Genomic DNA, 16,866 nt, shown 5'->3' with positions numbered 1-16,866 from the left:
TACCGAGTGTACACTCGGTATTCATGGCAGACTTGAGGATGTGCCTGGCTGTGGCCAAAGTGGCGAATAAACAGGAGGGAAAGTCGCAAGAGAACAAACTGCGAGGCAGCTGCTGCTTGTCTTAACTCGTAAGATGTTGGCTCTGGGTATTGGTAGAATCAATAAAGGATAACGTAAGGGATATCTGCTAGTCGGCAGTCAACCTGCAGCAACTACAGAACTACTTGTTGTTTCATTTCTTTTCCTTGCCAAGAGGGAGGAGAGAACTCTGGAGGCACCATCAAAAGGTGATGCCAAATTATAGGGCGTGGGCCGTGATGCTGATGCTGCTACTCGCTTTGGTCCTTTGTTTGGCTATCATCAAGCATCAAAAGGCCAACCAACAGAAGCTGCAGGAGATTAAGGACCAGAGCAGTTGGTGGGCCACCCCCCTCCCCGGCCGGTGCTTTATCAGGATTCCGTTTGATGCAAACAATTCGTGGAAAATTCAGCTCTCTGTTGAGTTCATTTGTGTTTGCTGTTCGTGTTATTTATTTGCAGACAGCAAAGGGGACAGGGCACAGGGCACACTCATCGTGTGACACCTGTGGGCGGAAATTGATTTGGATCTGGCAGCTGGAGCGGGGGCCAGGAGCCAGGAGCCAGGAGCCAGGAGCCACTCACCTGCTGTTGATTCTCGCGCTGTGTCCGCAGCCTCGCCTCGATGCACTGCCGCGTCTCAATGAACGCCTTGCGCTGGGCCTTCTCCTTCGGCCAGTGGGTGTAGACGCCGGTGAGGTTGGCCAGCAGCAGGGCCACCACCGTGGAGAGCAGCTGCGGAAAGTGATTGGAGATGGGAGATTGGAGACTTAATGACATTACGACCCATAAAGACAATGCGAGGCATCGGCCAAGGACGCGAGACAGGAGGAGCAGCAGGAGCAGCGTCGAAGCATTCTCGATTTCATTCAATTTTACGGCAATTTAATTTCATTTCACTTATGGCCTACCCGCTGGGAGAAGACTGCTGCCTGGCTGCCTCTCCCCTCTGTGGCAATTAAAGCGCTGTCACTCTTCCACTCCCCCGTGCTGCTCCTCCTCCTTCTGTTCCTTTAACGTTTCACTTTTATTGTTTGCTAAATGAATTTGCATTTGCGGCTCAGCGGCAACTGCCGAAACCTGTTGATGGATGGCTGGCTGGCTGCATGCCCCATTGGGCAGCAGACACACAACACGCACAAGGCAAGAGTCGACTGAATGGTACCCCATAGTGGGACTGGGACTCACCTCCTCCCATTGGAGAGTCAGCTGAGACTCTGCTGCTGCCGTCGTGAGCCTCAGGCAGGTGTACAGATGGACGACACTCAGCAGCACTCCTCCGATCAGAGCCTCCCGCAGGCGAAGCGGCAGCATGGTGTAGGTCATGTAGATGAGGACGACGCTGCAGGCGCTGCCATTGAAGGATTTGCTGCACAAAGAGAAGGCGCACACCGTGTGCTCTTAATTAGAACAAAGGACACCAGCTGTTGCTTGGGATGATTGTTGGTTATGGATGATAGATGTTGGTTGTTGAATGAATGTGCGAGAGGCTAGCGGCTAGCGATGTGCGAATGATTAATTTGGGGCCAACCTGGGCTGCATGGCATAGCTGACGGCCACCTCGATGGCCAGGAATGTGCCCAGTATCACATAGGAAACCAGCACCAGAAAGATCTCGTTCATGGCCGGCTTGGCCAGGATGCAGAGCAGAACTGGAAACACAAAGGACACACAAACGCAGAGTCAAAACGGGTTCAATCGACGGTTGGGTGAACGCAGAAGGACTCACAGCCGTAGACAATGCCGCAGATTAGCATTACGATGAGGAAGACCAGCACGGACTCGTCAATCCGCATGACAAGTGCGGCAAGGATGTGCCCCAAACTATCCTGCGAAGCTCCTGCTGCCGTTGGTACTTCTGCTGACGATGTGTTTAACACTTCATCACGTTCCGCCTGTGAAACTGCATTGTTGTCGCGCACACGCGGCGTATACGTAATGCGTTTACTGCCAGTCGCCGCCCCATCAGCCGCCACAACATCGTCCACAGCATCATCATCGTCATCGCCATCGCCACCAGTCAGGGCAACAGTCAGGACATCGGACAAGCCTTGATCGGGCTCGACAATCAGTTGAGCCGGGTCGGTCCTCCTCCTCCTACTGGACGGGCGTTCCTTCCGCTCCTGCAGACTCCTTCTGCTGCGCAGTCTGTAGCTGCAATTGAGACAAAGGATTCATTCGACTGATTGGAATGTGCGTGCTTACAGCCCCCAACTATTCATCGTGTTATGGCACAAATATTTATGTGCAAAAAATTCACGAAAATCAAAATGTAAATGAAATTCGAATGGGAATTCATTTTTGGTAGCAAACTTCATGTTTTGCCAATGAATAAAAGTATTTTCATTGCTCTGTTGGCAATCTCTTATCTGATTTATTGGTTGGCCGACTCTGTGGCTTAGTTTTTCCTTTCATTAAACTCGAATTACTTTCGCTTTAAGTCGCTTCTCATTTTTGCATATTTTATGGGCATCTCTCGTCTCGAATTATTTTCGGTTTAGGCCAGTTAAAAATACATTGATTAGGGGCCGCCTTGAAATGGATTACAATCCCCAAGTTGAAGCTCTGACAGACATTATTTATGCCGAGAATCTTAAAGGCGGCTGTGCCCTCATTTGAATTTACTTTTCCCTCTGCTTTTCGCTTTCAATTTGTAAGTTAAACATTTTCCGATTAAAGTCCTTGACGCTGTGCGAACAATTGAAGTCTTGGCTTGGACTTTGCTTGCTCGAAAGCCGCCTTTAAATTCAATTTGAGCCTACTTCTGGGATACTTTTATGGGCTCAGGATCAGCTCACAGAACGGCAGAGGCAGAGCTGCAAAAGCTGCAAGAGTGGGGAAAAGTTGTTTGATTGGATTTTTGGGGGAGAAGCCTCAAATGCGAACGAGGGAAATATTAGTCGCCTTTCAGTCCCTTTAGTCCTGCCCTCACCTGGGATTTCCCTGCCCCTCTCTTACCGTGTCCTGTGCTGCTGGTGCTGCTTGTAGCGATGCTTGTGGAGGCGTCGATAATGTTTGCGCTTCTGCCTACGCTGCTGGCTCCATTGGAGCGAGCGACGCCCATCGTCATCGCCATCATCATCATCGGCCTGGGCCTGGGCCTGGGCCTGGGCCACATCAAAATCAACAAGGTCGCGGTCAGCAGAGTCGGGGCTTGGTCTTCCTGTTACACCTCCTTCCTGTGGCACGCTGCCGCTCGAGTTCAGATTCAAATTCAAATTGAGAGCCACAGGAAGGAGGCGCCTGCCATTGGCAATTTGTTGCCCGATTGCCGATGCTGGTGGCTCCATTGTGGTTGTCGTTAAGTTGCCACCTCCATCACTGCCACTGCCACTGGCACTGGCATTTGGGTCCAGGCTGAGGCTTTCCAGTTTCAGTGCACTCCCGCCGCCGCCGCCGCCGCCGCGGCAGAGCTGCAGTGTGGTGAACACGATGTGAGTGCCGGAGAGGGCCAGGATGAGGACCAGCAGCAGGGCCAGAATGTGCGTCGTGTTGCTTTGGTTCATTCGCAAAAAGTAACGCTGATACAGCATTTCCACCTGAGCAGATGAGAAATAGGGGAAATTGGGAAGTTAAAAGTCAGAGAAAAACTCTCCGCACAGAACACAAATTGGAAGACAGGGAGAGAGATTCCCTGCTGAGCCTGGAGCGTAAGTAGCTTACCTGAAGATTCTTGAACTGATGCGTGGAGCAGAGGCGCAGAATGATGCGATTCAGGCGGAACCAAAAGGAGATGCTGGGACTGAGAGCTCCACCCGTGCCGCTGCCGCCAGCGCCGGCGCCACTCTGGCTGGGATTGTTGGCCTCCAGATTGTTGGCATCACCTGAAAGCATAAACGGAGGGCACACATTTCAAGCACGAAATCAAGATGGCAGGAGGGAGAGAGGAGCCTACAGCTTAGACTTATAAATATGCATTAAGCCAGACGAAAGCCGAATGAATTATGCTGCAGACAGAGCTTGATTTGAATCTGATTCTGTCTGATTCAGGCGCAGCTGCAATTAGCCCCTTCACATGATTAGAGATTGGAAGCTGTGGCACTGGCAAATGCAAATAATTACGGGGATCCGGTCTGCAGTTCGAGGGCTGCTCGCCCGCTGCTCCTCATAGATTCACAGTTGGCTGACTGCACAAGTAGATTAAAATTATGTAAATTGCTGGCAACATCGATTACAACAACGACGGCAGGCATCTAAACCTGAATCAGCATGAAATTTGAGAGTTTTTGCATGGTTCTCCCCCATGGAGAGATTTGATTGTGGATTGGATTGGATTGGTCATTGACATGTGGATGGGAGGAACAGTTCCCCTAAAGGACTCCATTTGAATCTGCATTTGATTGCAAAAGAGAGAAATGTAAATTAGAAATAAAATCAACTGCAATTCAAAAAGAGAGAGACAAGTTCATTGGTTGTCAGTGTTGAGAAGCGATGGAGTGGAAAGTATAACTACAGAGTTGTAATGGAAGAAAAGTCAGCGTAAGCGGCGGAATAAGTAAAGATTTAATGGCATAAGAGGCAACTATTTATGCAGAAGGAATGCAGGGACACAAAGAGCAGCATGCGCAGTAGCTGCGTAAATAGTGTTGGTGTAAACAGTGTTGTTAAACGTTAAAAGTATTCTTGATACACCATCCTAAAACACCGATCAGCACAGCCCTTTTATCTAACATTCAACATTGATGACCAGTGTTGGTTAGCAAACGGCTATTGCTGGCAGCTTTTCTTCTCCGTTTGCTCCTTCGATGTACATGTCGCTTCCACAACTCCTGGGAACCATTGTGACATTGAGGACAATTCATTCGCTTAACGTGTTGTACACACATTTTCGATTTTGCCATCCATTGTGGGTGTGTTTGACTGCTTCTGACATTTCTCTCTCTCCCTCTCTCCCTCTGCTGCTCTCCGTGGAGTGCGAGTAAAACGAGAATGGAAACCTTGATTTCAAATGCAACACACACACAAAGCCATAAAATATTTTATTGTAAAATGGAGAATGTCGGCCAAATCGTCATATTAAAATCATTCAACTGTCCCGTGTTCTGACCACAATGCAACAACCACAACAACAAGGAGCTGAAAAACCTCAAGCACATAACAAGAGCGAGAGCGACAGAGAGAGAGAGAGAGAAGGGATGAGAGGCAAGGAAGCATGGGGAGAATTGAGAGCTTGAGGAGCACGCAGTGCTGAGAATATGTTTTTATATGCATCAATAAATAAATGCCAAACGTGATTATGTAAATTTTCCATAGAAATCTACGCATCGTCGTAGTGTATCGAAAAGGGAAACCAAACGAAGGCGAAGGCGAAGGCTCAGGCAGAGAGTTCCTTCCTAGAAAACACAACTAAAATAAATCTGAAGCAGAATGGGAATGGGAATGAGGTTGAGGTTGAGGCAGCACAGCCAAGGCAGCCTCTAGTTGCCTCTTCTAAGGAGGCGGCGATATGTGAGTGAAATGCCAATGACGAGAAGGAGAGAAACGAGAAACGAGAAGCGAGAGAGCCAGAGACGTGAGGATGTGCGGATGCGGGGACTGGCACAAAATAGCCTCGTCAAATTCAATATGACAATGACAAGCAACTTGTGACAGTTCGAGCGATGCGGATGGGTATGCGGCAGCAGAGGGGGGGAAGGATGAAGAGCAGCCATGTGCGAGCATGTTGGCATTTTTATTGACCCTCAGTAGCCGCCTGCCCCGCTCCCTCTGGGTGGGGGAAGGGTAAACGTTTTCTTATTAGGAAGAGGGAGCATTACATCACGACTTACCTTGCTGCAGCAGCTGCGTCTCATCGCGTTGATGGATCATGGGACTGTGGCAGGTGGAGCTCGAGTTCGTCGAATCGATGGACTCGTCGATGTTGCAACGCGTGATGCCCGCCTGAGGGTACAAGAATGAGGACATTAAATTGAGTCCTTTATATGCGAAAATTAAAGTAGATGTAAATTCATTTGCAATTACATTTTACATAATATTTATCATGTTAATAAATTTGATTATTTATGCAAAAATAAATCGAATGCCAATTGTTTGACATTTTTAAATCGAATCTCACATTTAAGCCAATCAATTCCGTCCCAAAATGTGTACAGATTAATCTGATATTTATCATGTTAACAAACTAAATCGTATGTTTATGTGTTCTCCTAACAACACACATGCCAGCGTAATTGATTTAAATTGCTCATAAAAATGTTTGCATTTTACACAAAAATTGATGTTTTCCCCTCGCCACCCACATAAGTAGGCTATGATTCTCGTTCGCAGGCAAACAATCGACTCTAAACGTTTTGCCACCCACACAAATACACACCCACACACACATATTCACACATGCTTAGATGCGTATGTATCCCGCGGCGTTTTGGAGCAAATTGCCGCCCATTTGAATGCCAGAAATGATTTTTTTCTAGCTCTCCTTTCGCTCGTTTGCAGTTGTTGTTGCCTGCCTGCCTGCTGCTGCCTTTTCAATTTGTTAAACTTTGTCAATTGACTCTTGACAACGAGCGCAAATAGAGCCAGCACACACACACACAGATGGTACACACAGACACACACACACTCCTGTGTGCAGTTGCTAAGTGGCCCCTTGTGTGCATGTCAGCAGCTTAGCAGCTGTGCGCGTTCAGCAGCAGGATGTTCTGCAGGACATCGCTCGTTAGTTTGCATTACAAACAGGTAACATTTTCCATACAGAAAAGTAACTGCAAAAGAAATGGAAAAACGAGAGGAGACGCGGAGACACAAGAAGCCGCCTCAAAGGCTGGGCAAAATGCTCTTGAAAATCCGTGAAGAGCGTTCGCAACTCTCATCTCAGGAGGCACTAAAGCAGACAGACAGAAGCCTTAATATCCTTCCCAGCACTAAAAGGTTGGACTGCTTTAATGGCACATTCTGGTAGCCCTAAATGGGGCTTCAAATATGTACAAACTATCCAGGATTTATCTTTGGGACTCCAAACAGCTCTCAGTTCCCCCAAGTTTCACTTTAAAATATTAGCTTTGCACTCAAGAAACACAACAGAGCGGCGTTCAACAAGTTTTCGGTGCGAGACCCTAAGCACTCCCTAGAGCACAGTTACGGGGAATCGATTTCGGCTTAAATAATAAACTTAATTAAGTAAAAAGTAACCCCGAAAGCTCCTCCGCTGTTTGCTTGACTTTAAATATACATTTTCGAGGCAGGAGTCGCCTCTCCTCCTCCTCTCGCGCTGGCAGCTTGCCTCATCAATAAAAGTGTATTTAAATTCAGTTCCAAATCGAATTAAATATTTAAATCCCACGAGGGGGCAACAACAGCAGCAGCCACAAGGGGAGGAGGAGGAGGAGGAGAAGGGAGCTGAAGGACAACCACAGCAGCAGGTAGAGATTGGCCTGCAATCGACGTCCTGTCCATTAGGATGGTAAATTAATTGATGCCCCACACCAGGGGCTTGGGACTGGGGGCATGGCTCCCCTACCGACTTACCGCAATCAAACTGCTGCTCACCATGGCCTTGCCTCCCTTGGCACTCGTATTGAAATGTTCGATCACCTCCCAATTGGACTTCTTGGGCGTCGAGGGCTGGGTCTGGGTCTGCGGAGACGACGCCCCACCCTGCCCGGGCACATGCAGCTCCATGGAGGCCTGCTGGCTGCCGCCGCTACCCGACTGCTTCAGCGAGGCCGAGCGGCTGAAGAACTTTCTGTGTTTGCTTTCCTGCGAAAAGAGACACACAGAGAGAGAGAGGGAAAGAGAATCGAAGCAGAGGATTGAGTACTTAAGGTAATGATTGTGCGTGTTCGTGCGAGAGGCAAGGAGTGTGCGTTAATCAAGTTATATTAAGGAGAAGGTAAGGCAGTGCCTTCCTTTGATAGTCTTCTCTTTACCTTCCATTCAATATAACTTGCTGCAAGTGTGGCAGGTTGTTGGTCGGCCAATTAGCTTACCTCCTTTCCTGTGGACAGGCCTGTCGCTGGTCCACCTGCTGCTCCTCCCGCTCCGTGACGCATTCCCCTGAGTGATAGGCGCTTGGACCATTCCCGTTTTTGGCTCTCCGACGACAGCGAGCGAAAGATGTGGCCCCCCGCCGTAGCACCGCCCGCTGCTGCGCCTACGCCTCTTCCCCCTTCGGTGGAGCTCATGGCGGTGTGGCTGAAACGACAAGAAGCAGAGTGAGATGGGGGAAAATGAAGAGGAAATTGATTTCCATTTCACATTGTAAAAGAAACAGGAAGGCGGGGTAGCTGCGGGTGCCGCAGATATTGGATAATCTTTGACGGAGCTTTCGGTGGATTTTTCAGCGATCTGACGCCGTCCAATGCTCAGTTCCAACTGCAGCAGAGCGAAGAGAGCCGCTCTTGGAACGGAACAATATCCAAATAGAGGGAGAGAGGGAGAGGCACAACTGGAGAGAGAGCGCGGGGCTGAACTGGATGAATGTCGGCGAGTGCGCTAATTTCTAAACAAATTGCCAATTTTTGCGCTCGACAGGCAGGAGCAGCAGCAGCAGCAACAACAACAACAGCGACAGCGACGGAAAATGGCATTAAAACAATAAATTCGATTTTGCGAAAGCACAAAATCTGCCACCGCGCCGCCGACAAAATACAGTTACAAAATAAGCCTCTGCTGCTGCCGCTGCCTCCGCCACTCACCTCACTCACTCACTCCCCTTCCGCACACTGACGCTGCCAATAAATATACGGTATCTACTTTTTGTGGATTCCCACTCCCACTCCGCGACTCGCTCTCTTTCTGTCTTTGCTTTTGGGTCTTCTTTTTGGGTGCCGGCCCACTTAAGAGCAGCACGAAATGCTCGCCAGACACGCGACGCTCCAACCGAAAACAGCAAAGCGAGGACAGCAGAGGGAAGAGTGAGCGGGCAAGAGTGCAAGGTAAGAGTGGGTGAAGAGTGAAAGAGTGTAAGGGAGCGACTTCAGATTGTTTGTTGAAATTTTGTAATGAAACAAAACGCAGGCGAAAGAAATTGTAAAGAAATTATCTCCGATCAAGCGAACTCTTAATGCTCTTCCCATCGCTTCCATAAAAATAAACTCGATGAGTAAATGCAAATGAGGAAAAGATTATAGCGAGCCAGAGAGATTATCTGCTATTAATGGGTGGCACAAAATATTGCTCATAAATAAAGAGACAAGCAGCAGCAGCGGCAGCATGAAATGAACACGAAATAAAATATCGAGAGGCGGGAGGGGGAGTTTGCAGTGGCGTAGACCAGGGATCGGAGAGCCGACTAACTTCTCTCCATAGTCCATATGCCCCTTATTATTAGCTGATTGCAAGGAAAACTGTGCCACAGACAACAGCAAAACAACAGCTAAAACAGCAAAGGAAAAGCCATCAGAGGCGGAGAAAAGGGAAAAGCAAAACTTCCATTCTGGGACTGGAGCAGAGTCTTAAAGCCGTTCCTTGGCTCCTTGGCTACTTGGCCGCTTGGCTCCAAGGGATCCTTGGCTCTTCGAGTTTCCCCAACATCATCGTCGTCTTTGGCCTTTTGTCGGCTTTTGTTTTTAGCCAGAGGCGGCGGGCAAAAAACTTTGCCAGTACATCTTGCGGAGGCGTGGCAAGCGGAAAAGGGGCCATGCCACAAAAGGAGTGAGTGTAAAAGGGGCAGGGGCAGGAGCAGGGGCAGGGGCACACACAAGTGCCTGGCCACCGGCATAAATATGTCAAAAACACAACGCGCCGCGTGCTATAAACAAATTGTTTTGTTGTAGCCAAAAACAGGGCAAACACAAAAATACGAGAAATGAAAAATTGGAAAATTGTTAAACAGAAATTGAAAAATTGAATGCGAAAATGTGAAAATTGAAAAGACAGAGCCGCGAGAACAGCCTATCGGATAACAAAACAAGAACCAGAAAGGGTAGATGGGTGGGGAAAGAATCATGCAGTAGGTTCATCAGTATTTGGGAGGAGATTTTGATAAGAAAAAAAATACACAAATAGTTACAACTAGACTTATCTAAGGACTAGAAAACCTTTGATATTTATGTTTTATTTATTGCTTTTCCTGCCTGCGGTACAGGGTACCCAAAAGTACCAACTAAAATCACTTGAAACATTTTCTGTTGAACAATTCCTGAATCACTTGGCCATTAAAAAAGTTCTTTGTTTTCCATTTAGCTGAGCATTTTCTTGTGTGTTTTCTTGTGTGTTTTTGTGGCCACCCGCAGAGACGTGAGCAGAGCAGACAGCAAAGAGCCAGACGATGAGTGCTCATAATATAAACTATAAGTCATATTTCCTAATTTGCCAAATGAGAAGTGGATATTTGTGTGGAATAGCAAGAATCGATTGAGTTCATTGATGAAGGTCAGAGTTTGTTCAATTTAACACTTCATTAGGCCTGAATGGGCTTCAATGGGCTCCCTCCCGTTTACCCGTTTACCTCACGCAATGGAATCCTCTCAATCGTAAATAAATTGAGTCATCGGCCAAAAGGGAAACTGGAAAACCAATTTCAGTTCTGTCCCCATCAAATATGCTGGAGCAAAAAGCCGGACAAAGCCAGCATCAATTAGGCAAACTTTTCAGCAGAACTACAGGAGAGGAGGGGAGAGGGAAGGAGCGGCAGCAGTGCGGTGCCAAAAGTCGCCAAAGTTTTCTCCGCATAGAAAGAAACTGGAGAGTAGAAAAGTTTCTTCAAGCCAAACTCATATGCAAAATAGGCAAAGAAAAGCTGCGGGAAGTGGGAGTTGGAAATCCCGGAGGCTGTTGCCCCGCCAATTGAAAACTCTGCTCATAAATGTCCTCGCCAACATTCCACACTTGTGACTGGCTTTTGCCGCCAGAAATCATCATCAACATCCTCATCATCGATTCAATGACTCGAGCTACTTAGCATATCAGCCACGCAGAGGCCTCAGACCTCAGTCTCCTAGGTTATGCATAGATCCCTGACAGAAAGACGTTCAACTGTTGACAGACACACATCGCAGGATACCCGAAACGGCTTTAATTGGCTTGAACTGTGGAACGGAGCAGCCCCTGGGGGGCATCCAGGCAACAGCTGAAGGGGCAATCAATCAAAAATTCGCCATTTCGTGGGCTAATTCAAATGATTAATCACGAAATGTAGCAGAACGGGAAATACTTGTACAGCTCTTGGCGGGAGAAACAAATCTATCATTGTTAGACAATGGATTGCGAGTTATTTGCCTGAGTTTGGGTAGAAAAATTGAGCACTTCACTCTCAAATAACTCCCTGAACAACAAAAGCCTTTCTAAATCAATGTTGTCAACCCGTTCGGCGCCCACAGCCCCTTGACATTTGCACAGCTCTCCAGGTAAAAGGCGGGTAAACAATGTGAGGCTCGATTCGATGCGGTTTCTGTACCGTTTCTGGTTCATTTGTGGATCGTTTCTGGTTCGTGGCGCCACCCAATATTCCCAGTTCAATGGCAATTCATTATGTTAATGGCGCTAATGGTCTGGCAAATATTGTGCCAGCAAAAAGAACAACAGCCAAAGCGTCAGGATAAACTTTTTGCCAGCGCAAACAAAAAAGAAGAAGGTAATCGAAAAACACAACAAAAAATTGATAAGCGAAGCAAATTAATGAGGGGGAGAACTGCGCCAATGCGACCTTCTCGCTCGCTCGCTCGCCCTCCAGCCCATTAGGCGGTGACATGTGTAAATGGAGCAGATAGGGAAGAATACTTTATGAGTGAGTGGGAAAGGTATATTGAATAGAAGGTGAGAGGGCATTGCCACTCCATACAAATCTGTTTCGGTTTTGGTTGCTACTATTCAGAACTTTACTTTGCCCGAGCAAGGGTAACCGCAGAGTCGCAGAGGGATTGCTACCTTGATTGGGAAGACCAGAGAGAGGATTCTCATGCATATTCATTCATTAAGCTGGGCAACAACACAGCTGCTGGCATTTTGCTTTACTTCTCTCATCTCCCATCTACCATCTACCTTCTGCCATTCCCACAACAGGTCTTTACAGTTACTCCTCTATAAATATAGTTGGGCTCTCTCTCTCACACACCCACGCGTATTCTTCTTTGCACACCCCCCTTCCCCCCCCCGCCTTGTGCATTTGTATATTTTTAGCAGCAGAGAACTGTTTATGCTGCCATGTGTTTTGCCGCTGCTCTCGTGCTCTTCAGTGCCAGGGGGTGTTTCCATAAGGTGTTGTGTTCTCGCTCTCTCTTCGGATCACGCTTCTCATAGTGGCTGTTCTCTCTCACCTTCTGCTTAACGCACCTCGTTGTTGGCTTTTTGGTCTCTACTGTGTTTTGTTTACGCACCATCATCTTTCGGTATTTTGTATACTTGTTTGCATTTCATTTGACGCTTTGAGGTGTTTTTCGAAAGGAAATTTGCATTGGAAACGAATTCATTAGCAAACAGAAGGAGAGTGTGGGGGAGATAAATGAGTGTGTGTGCGTAGGTGTGTGGGTGTGATAGAGATAGAGGAATGCGTCTGCCGAAAAATCGGACCCTGACAGTGAACATGAACGAACACGCACAAAAGTGAGCTGCGAGAGCTTTCCGTTAGCCGAAGGGCGCGAGGGAGAGATAAGCAGCAAAAACTGTTCATTCAACTCGTTCGAAAGGAAAGGGGGATTAGGCGACTAAGGGAATACACTGACAGTTAAACAGTTATTGGAGTTAATAAATAATTGTATTCTGCATGCGCGTGTTCCTTTAAAGTGTACTTTACACATGTACATATGCCATGGGGCAATCTATGAGTAACCCAAAAACAACAATATAAAACAAATATCAAGAGACAGAGAGATACTAAATAACATTCATAATTAATACGAGTTGTAAAGAACCCCCAGGGCACTAGGAGCCACAATCTGTTTAGCTCATAAATTTCCTAAGACAAAAATCCAGCAAAGAGCCCCAAAAAATCGAAGCACACAAAACCAAAAAGCCTAAAGCCCAAAATGCCAGACAGAACAAACACTCGAACTCATACTCATACCTCATACTCGAACTCATACCTCGAACTCATATTCCTGCTCGTGCGAGCACTTGTCGGATGAAATGTGAGACCAGGAATTGTGTGGCACGGGCAGATATATTGGGGGCAATAGAGCCGAAAGTGAAGAGCATCCTAATAAAACTCAAACAAAAACACTGCCACTGCCACTGGCGGAGCTCCCAGAGGGCAGAGGTCAGTCCGATGATGCTGTTTATTGGGGCACAAAACGGCCGACGAACCGAGTTTAAGGCAGCTAAATGGGTAAACAAAATGACAAAATGACTTACTAATTTGTGACATGATCCAAGTTAAGCAAACCAAGCGGAGAAATGCCAACATCCGCCGCCCTACCTTAACCAGATGCTATCTCTGCTCTCTGCCCCGTTCTCCCCTTCATTCACCGCTCTGTTTATGGCCCTCGTTGGTCATAGCCGTTCATTGTTGTTCATGTGCTTTGTATCGCAGTGAACCCCACAGGCAGCCACGAGGGGGAGTGATCAACTATGGAGTACTCAGTAGTCCCCCCAATATACAATATTTTACATTATTTTAATGGTAGTCAAGCACCGGGAATGAAGGAATATTCGATTAAGGATTGCATGAAGATTGAGTTGACTCAAGGCTCAGATGGGTCAAAGCGCCTTCACCACTCCATTCCACTTGGATTACTGGGTGCATGCCTTGGTCCATTCTCTTCGCTTACTCTCTGCCGCTCTGCCGCTCCTCTGCTCTCGCTCTGCTCCTCTACTCCTCTGTTTTGTTCGCTTGCCTTTTTTACTAGCTGTTGTTCCGTTTGCCGTTGGCTTTTTGTTTATTTTAAGTCCATTATCCGTTATCCTTTATCCCCTCCACCCTTCACCCCCTATGCGTTGTCCGTGTGCCCCTTCGTGTACTCTCCTGCATGTGTCTGCAGTGCCTCCTCCTGTGGGGCTCTTGGCTCTTGGCTCCTGCGGCTGGCTGCCGGCTGCTGGCTGCTGGCTTCCAGGCCAATTCGACTTGGTGACGTTAGCCCTCTCTGATCCCTCAGATATGTCCATGCCCTTTTGCATATTTACTATGTGGTTCACTCGCAATCATTCCCCCTGCATTGTTTTGTGTGTTGCTTGCAATTTCATTAGAGGCGCTCTCCCTCTCTCTCTCTCTCTCTCTTTGGGGGGCATCCCAGTGTCCGAGCCGAGACGCTGGGCAATGTCAAGTGCTGATTTGGCAGACGGCCAGGCCACGCTGGGACCGAGACCTTCGCCTTCAATGTCCCGGCCTAGCCCCCTGTCACGTGTGCGAGAAGGTTGCCCTTTAAACATTGATTTTGATGGGCTTTGCGGCTCATAAACCTACACTTGCCAGCTGTCACTTGTAGGCCACTGAATGGCCAGAAATCCGTGCAGCTGCAGGAACTAAAAAGGAGTCGCGTCCGAGAAGCAAAGAGAAGAGCTCCAATGGGGCAAACAGCTGCTGAAAAGGTTTCCTTTGGCAGCACTTAAAGTGCGCTACAGGAAACTCTTTTGCTTTAAAACTATTCCGAATTTCCCTTTATGTGCACAGTGAGGCATGATGGATTCCCTTGCACTTTATCAAACTCTCAAGAATTCCCATTTTCCCACTTTGTTTTCAACAGCTTTTCGAGTACTTTGCCACTTGATCGCTCTTTGGTTTACATTGTTTTTCGGGCACTCAATGAGTTTAAATATGCTTTTCCTTTCCAGTTTGCAGTTCACTAACACACACACACACACACACACACCACACACACACACTCGAAGAGCGCTGCATTTGAAGCCAAGTCGAACATTTCGCTGCAAAATTCCGTTTCGAGTGCATTTTTCGCTGCTCGCTGCTCGCTGCTCAGACAGCAAATAAAGCACGAAGTTTATGATTGTTTATACACATGTACATAAACATAGGTATAGATACGTGTATGTATATGTGCGCACATATTTGCTGATGTTTTCATTGCTGCATTTGTGCGAAAATATTTTCATGGACAATCGCCGAGTAAACAGAAACAAATCATTTTCAGTTCATTGTTCGGCCAAATGCTGTGTGCTCTTTTCTGTTTGAATTGGCAGCCGGAAAAGCCGCAGCGAAATAATTGTTATACTCGCCACATCGCCATGGAGGGGGGAAGGCCCCCTCCATTGCCCCTGCCACCCGACCTGCAGTGGCCCCACAAAGATGTGTGAGACACAAGCAAAGTAATTGGGTTGAACTTGAATACTTTTCCCCCGTACGAGCGGGGTCTGCACTCCACTCCACTCTGCTCTTGCTGGAGGAGTCTGTATCTAGGTGGTTCCATCTCATGTGTCAAAGGGATGGCCCGGGGAATTAAGCCAGAAGCAGAACCAGCACCAGCACCAGAAGCAGAACTCGCACTCGGATTAGAGAAATGAAAGGCATCCGCAGGAGCTGTAGCAGCAGCAGCAGCAAACATATTGAACCCAGTGCTTACGAGGGAGCAGGAGCTGCAGGAGGAGGAGGAGTCCCATTCGTAAAAGTTTCCATTGAATGCGTGCGTGGACTGCAAACAAAGGAGGATTCCCCACTAATCAGGACTCCTGAACGACAGTCGAGCGGAGTCGAGGGACTGGGCCAAGCCAAGGAGAAACAATTCCATGAATAAATTAACACGCTCAACAGCTGATTGGATTTGGCTTTTAAAGGCTCAAAATAACAATAATGTATGTACGGCCAGTGACCAATCGCATATTCAATTACTAATTAAAGCTGCCTCCGCAGATGAATTCGTACATAAAGCCGTAAATATTTGAATAATAATCACCGATTGGAATGCCCTTTCGCACACTCTGCGGCTATCCACCTGTCGCACTTGGCACACCCCTCGGAAAGGGCATGCTGAACATGGAAATCGAATGAGCTGGAGTCGGAGTAAATGTGCTCAGAGCACATTGCCTTAATGACATTCTGGCTAATTGGCAACGTGTTCACACAAATTGGGCATAGATTAGCTGGAATGCCAGTCGATAGCAGAGCGAAATGTCAAAGGTGCACAGCAAAGCGAATTGCGGATACAAAGATACAAAGAGACACTCCAACAGATGCACAAACCAACAGCAATTGGCGTGGCATAAATATTGCTTAAATTTCGAAGCTTTAACTTTCTTTGCAGCCCACAAATTTCCACAAGAACTTTGTGTAAAAGTACCCAAAACTTTGGCAACTTCTTTCCTGTTCATTCTTGCTTGAGCCTAAACAAAATCATGTTTTAATTTGCCTTTGAGCCGTATAAAATTTGGAAAAATATGCCTTCATCCTCTGTTCGAGCGAAAAGTACAATTATAAACTACCTGTAATCCAGAAAGTTTCATTCCGAACTGGGCAAACTTTTTTGCGAGCATCTCTTTGGCATTTAGTTGCCTAAAAGTTGTTGCTTAGAGTAGAGTAGAACTTATGGAACGCCCGACCGACTCGTAAAGTTGAGGCCAGACCATGAGGTCCGTAAGCCTGATGAGCCAGCACAAGTCCGCTTTTAAGACCAGGCAGGAGCAGGAACCACCGAAGTCAGCAGCAGGCAGAGACTATGAGCCACAAAAGTCATGCCAAGGAGAAGGAAGTCAAAGTACATCCTACAACAGGAAGAGGCACAAACCAGAGGCAGCAGCACAACAGGAAGAGGCACAACAAACTCCAGGAGATAGCCCCGCCCTCCCTCTGCCTCGTAAACTTTTGTGTTTAACTAATTGCTGGGCTCGCACACACCACACACCGCAGCACTCTCCGCTCCTCGCCACAGGACTCCGCCCACATGCAATCCCCGTGCTCTGACACCAACCACACGAATGAGCAGTGAAGCGGGGGGCTGCCAAACAAATTTACTATCTCGTTACGTA

At 47.5% G+C, this 16,866-nt stretch overlaps 1 protein-coding gene across 1 annotated transcript in view; it reads right to left on the bottom strand.

Moving 5' to 3' along the window:
• Nucleotides 1-16,866, bottom strand: part of LOC117895059 (adenylate cyclase type 6) — a 35,029-nt gene that overhangs the window by 13,337 nt on the left and 4,826 nt on the right. The window contains exons 2-10 of the mRNA XM_034802439.1: nucleotides 8,007-8,211; nucleotides 7,546-7,776; nucleotides 5,847-5,958; nucleotides 3,742-3,902; nucleotides 3,037-3,617; nucleotides 1,808-2,232; nucleotides 1,610-1,730; nucleotides 1,267-1,447; nucleotides 664-813 (exon numbers count right to left, since the gene is read on the bottom strand). Coding sequence (XP_034658330.1) covers nucleotides 664-813; nucleotides 1,267-1,447; nucleotides 1,610-1,730; nucleotides 1,808-2,232; nucleotides 3,037-3,617; nucleotides 3,742-3,902; nucleotides 5,847-5,958; nucleotides 7,546-7,776; nucleotides 8,007-8,201 — 2,157 coding nt within the window. The 5' untranslated portion in view covers nucleotides 8,202-8,211. The remainder of the gene's footprint in view (nucleotides 1-663; nucleotides 814-1,266; nucleotides 1,448-1,609; nucleotides 1,731-1,807; nucleotides 2,233-3,036; nucleotides 3,618-3,741; nucleotides 3,903-5,846; nucleotides 5,959-7,545; nucleotides 7,777-8,006; nucleotides 8,212-16,866) is intronic.

The sequence above is a fragment of the Drosophila subobscura genome, chromosome J (assembly GCF_008121235.1).
Source record: "Drosophila subobscura isolate 14011-0131.10 chromosome J, UCBerk_Dsub_1.0, whole genome shotgun sequence".
Classification (NCBI taxonomy): Eukaryota; Metazoa; Arthropoda; class Insecta; order Diptera; family Drosophilidae; genus Drosophila; species Drosophila subobscura.
The sequence above is the reverse complement of the archived record's forward strand: the minus strand, read 5'-3'. Positions and strand labels throughout refer to the sequence as shown.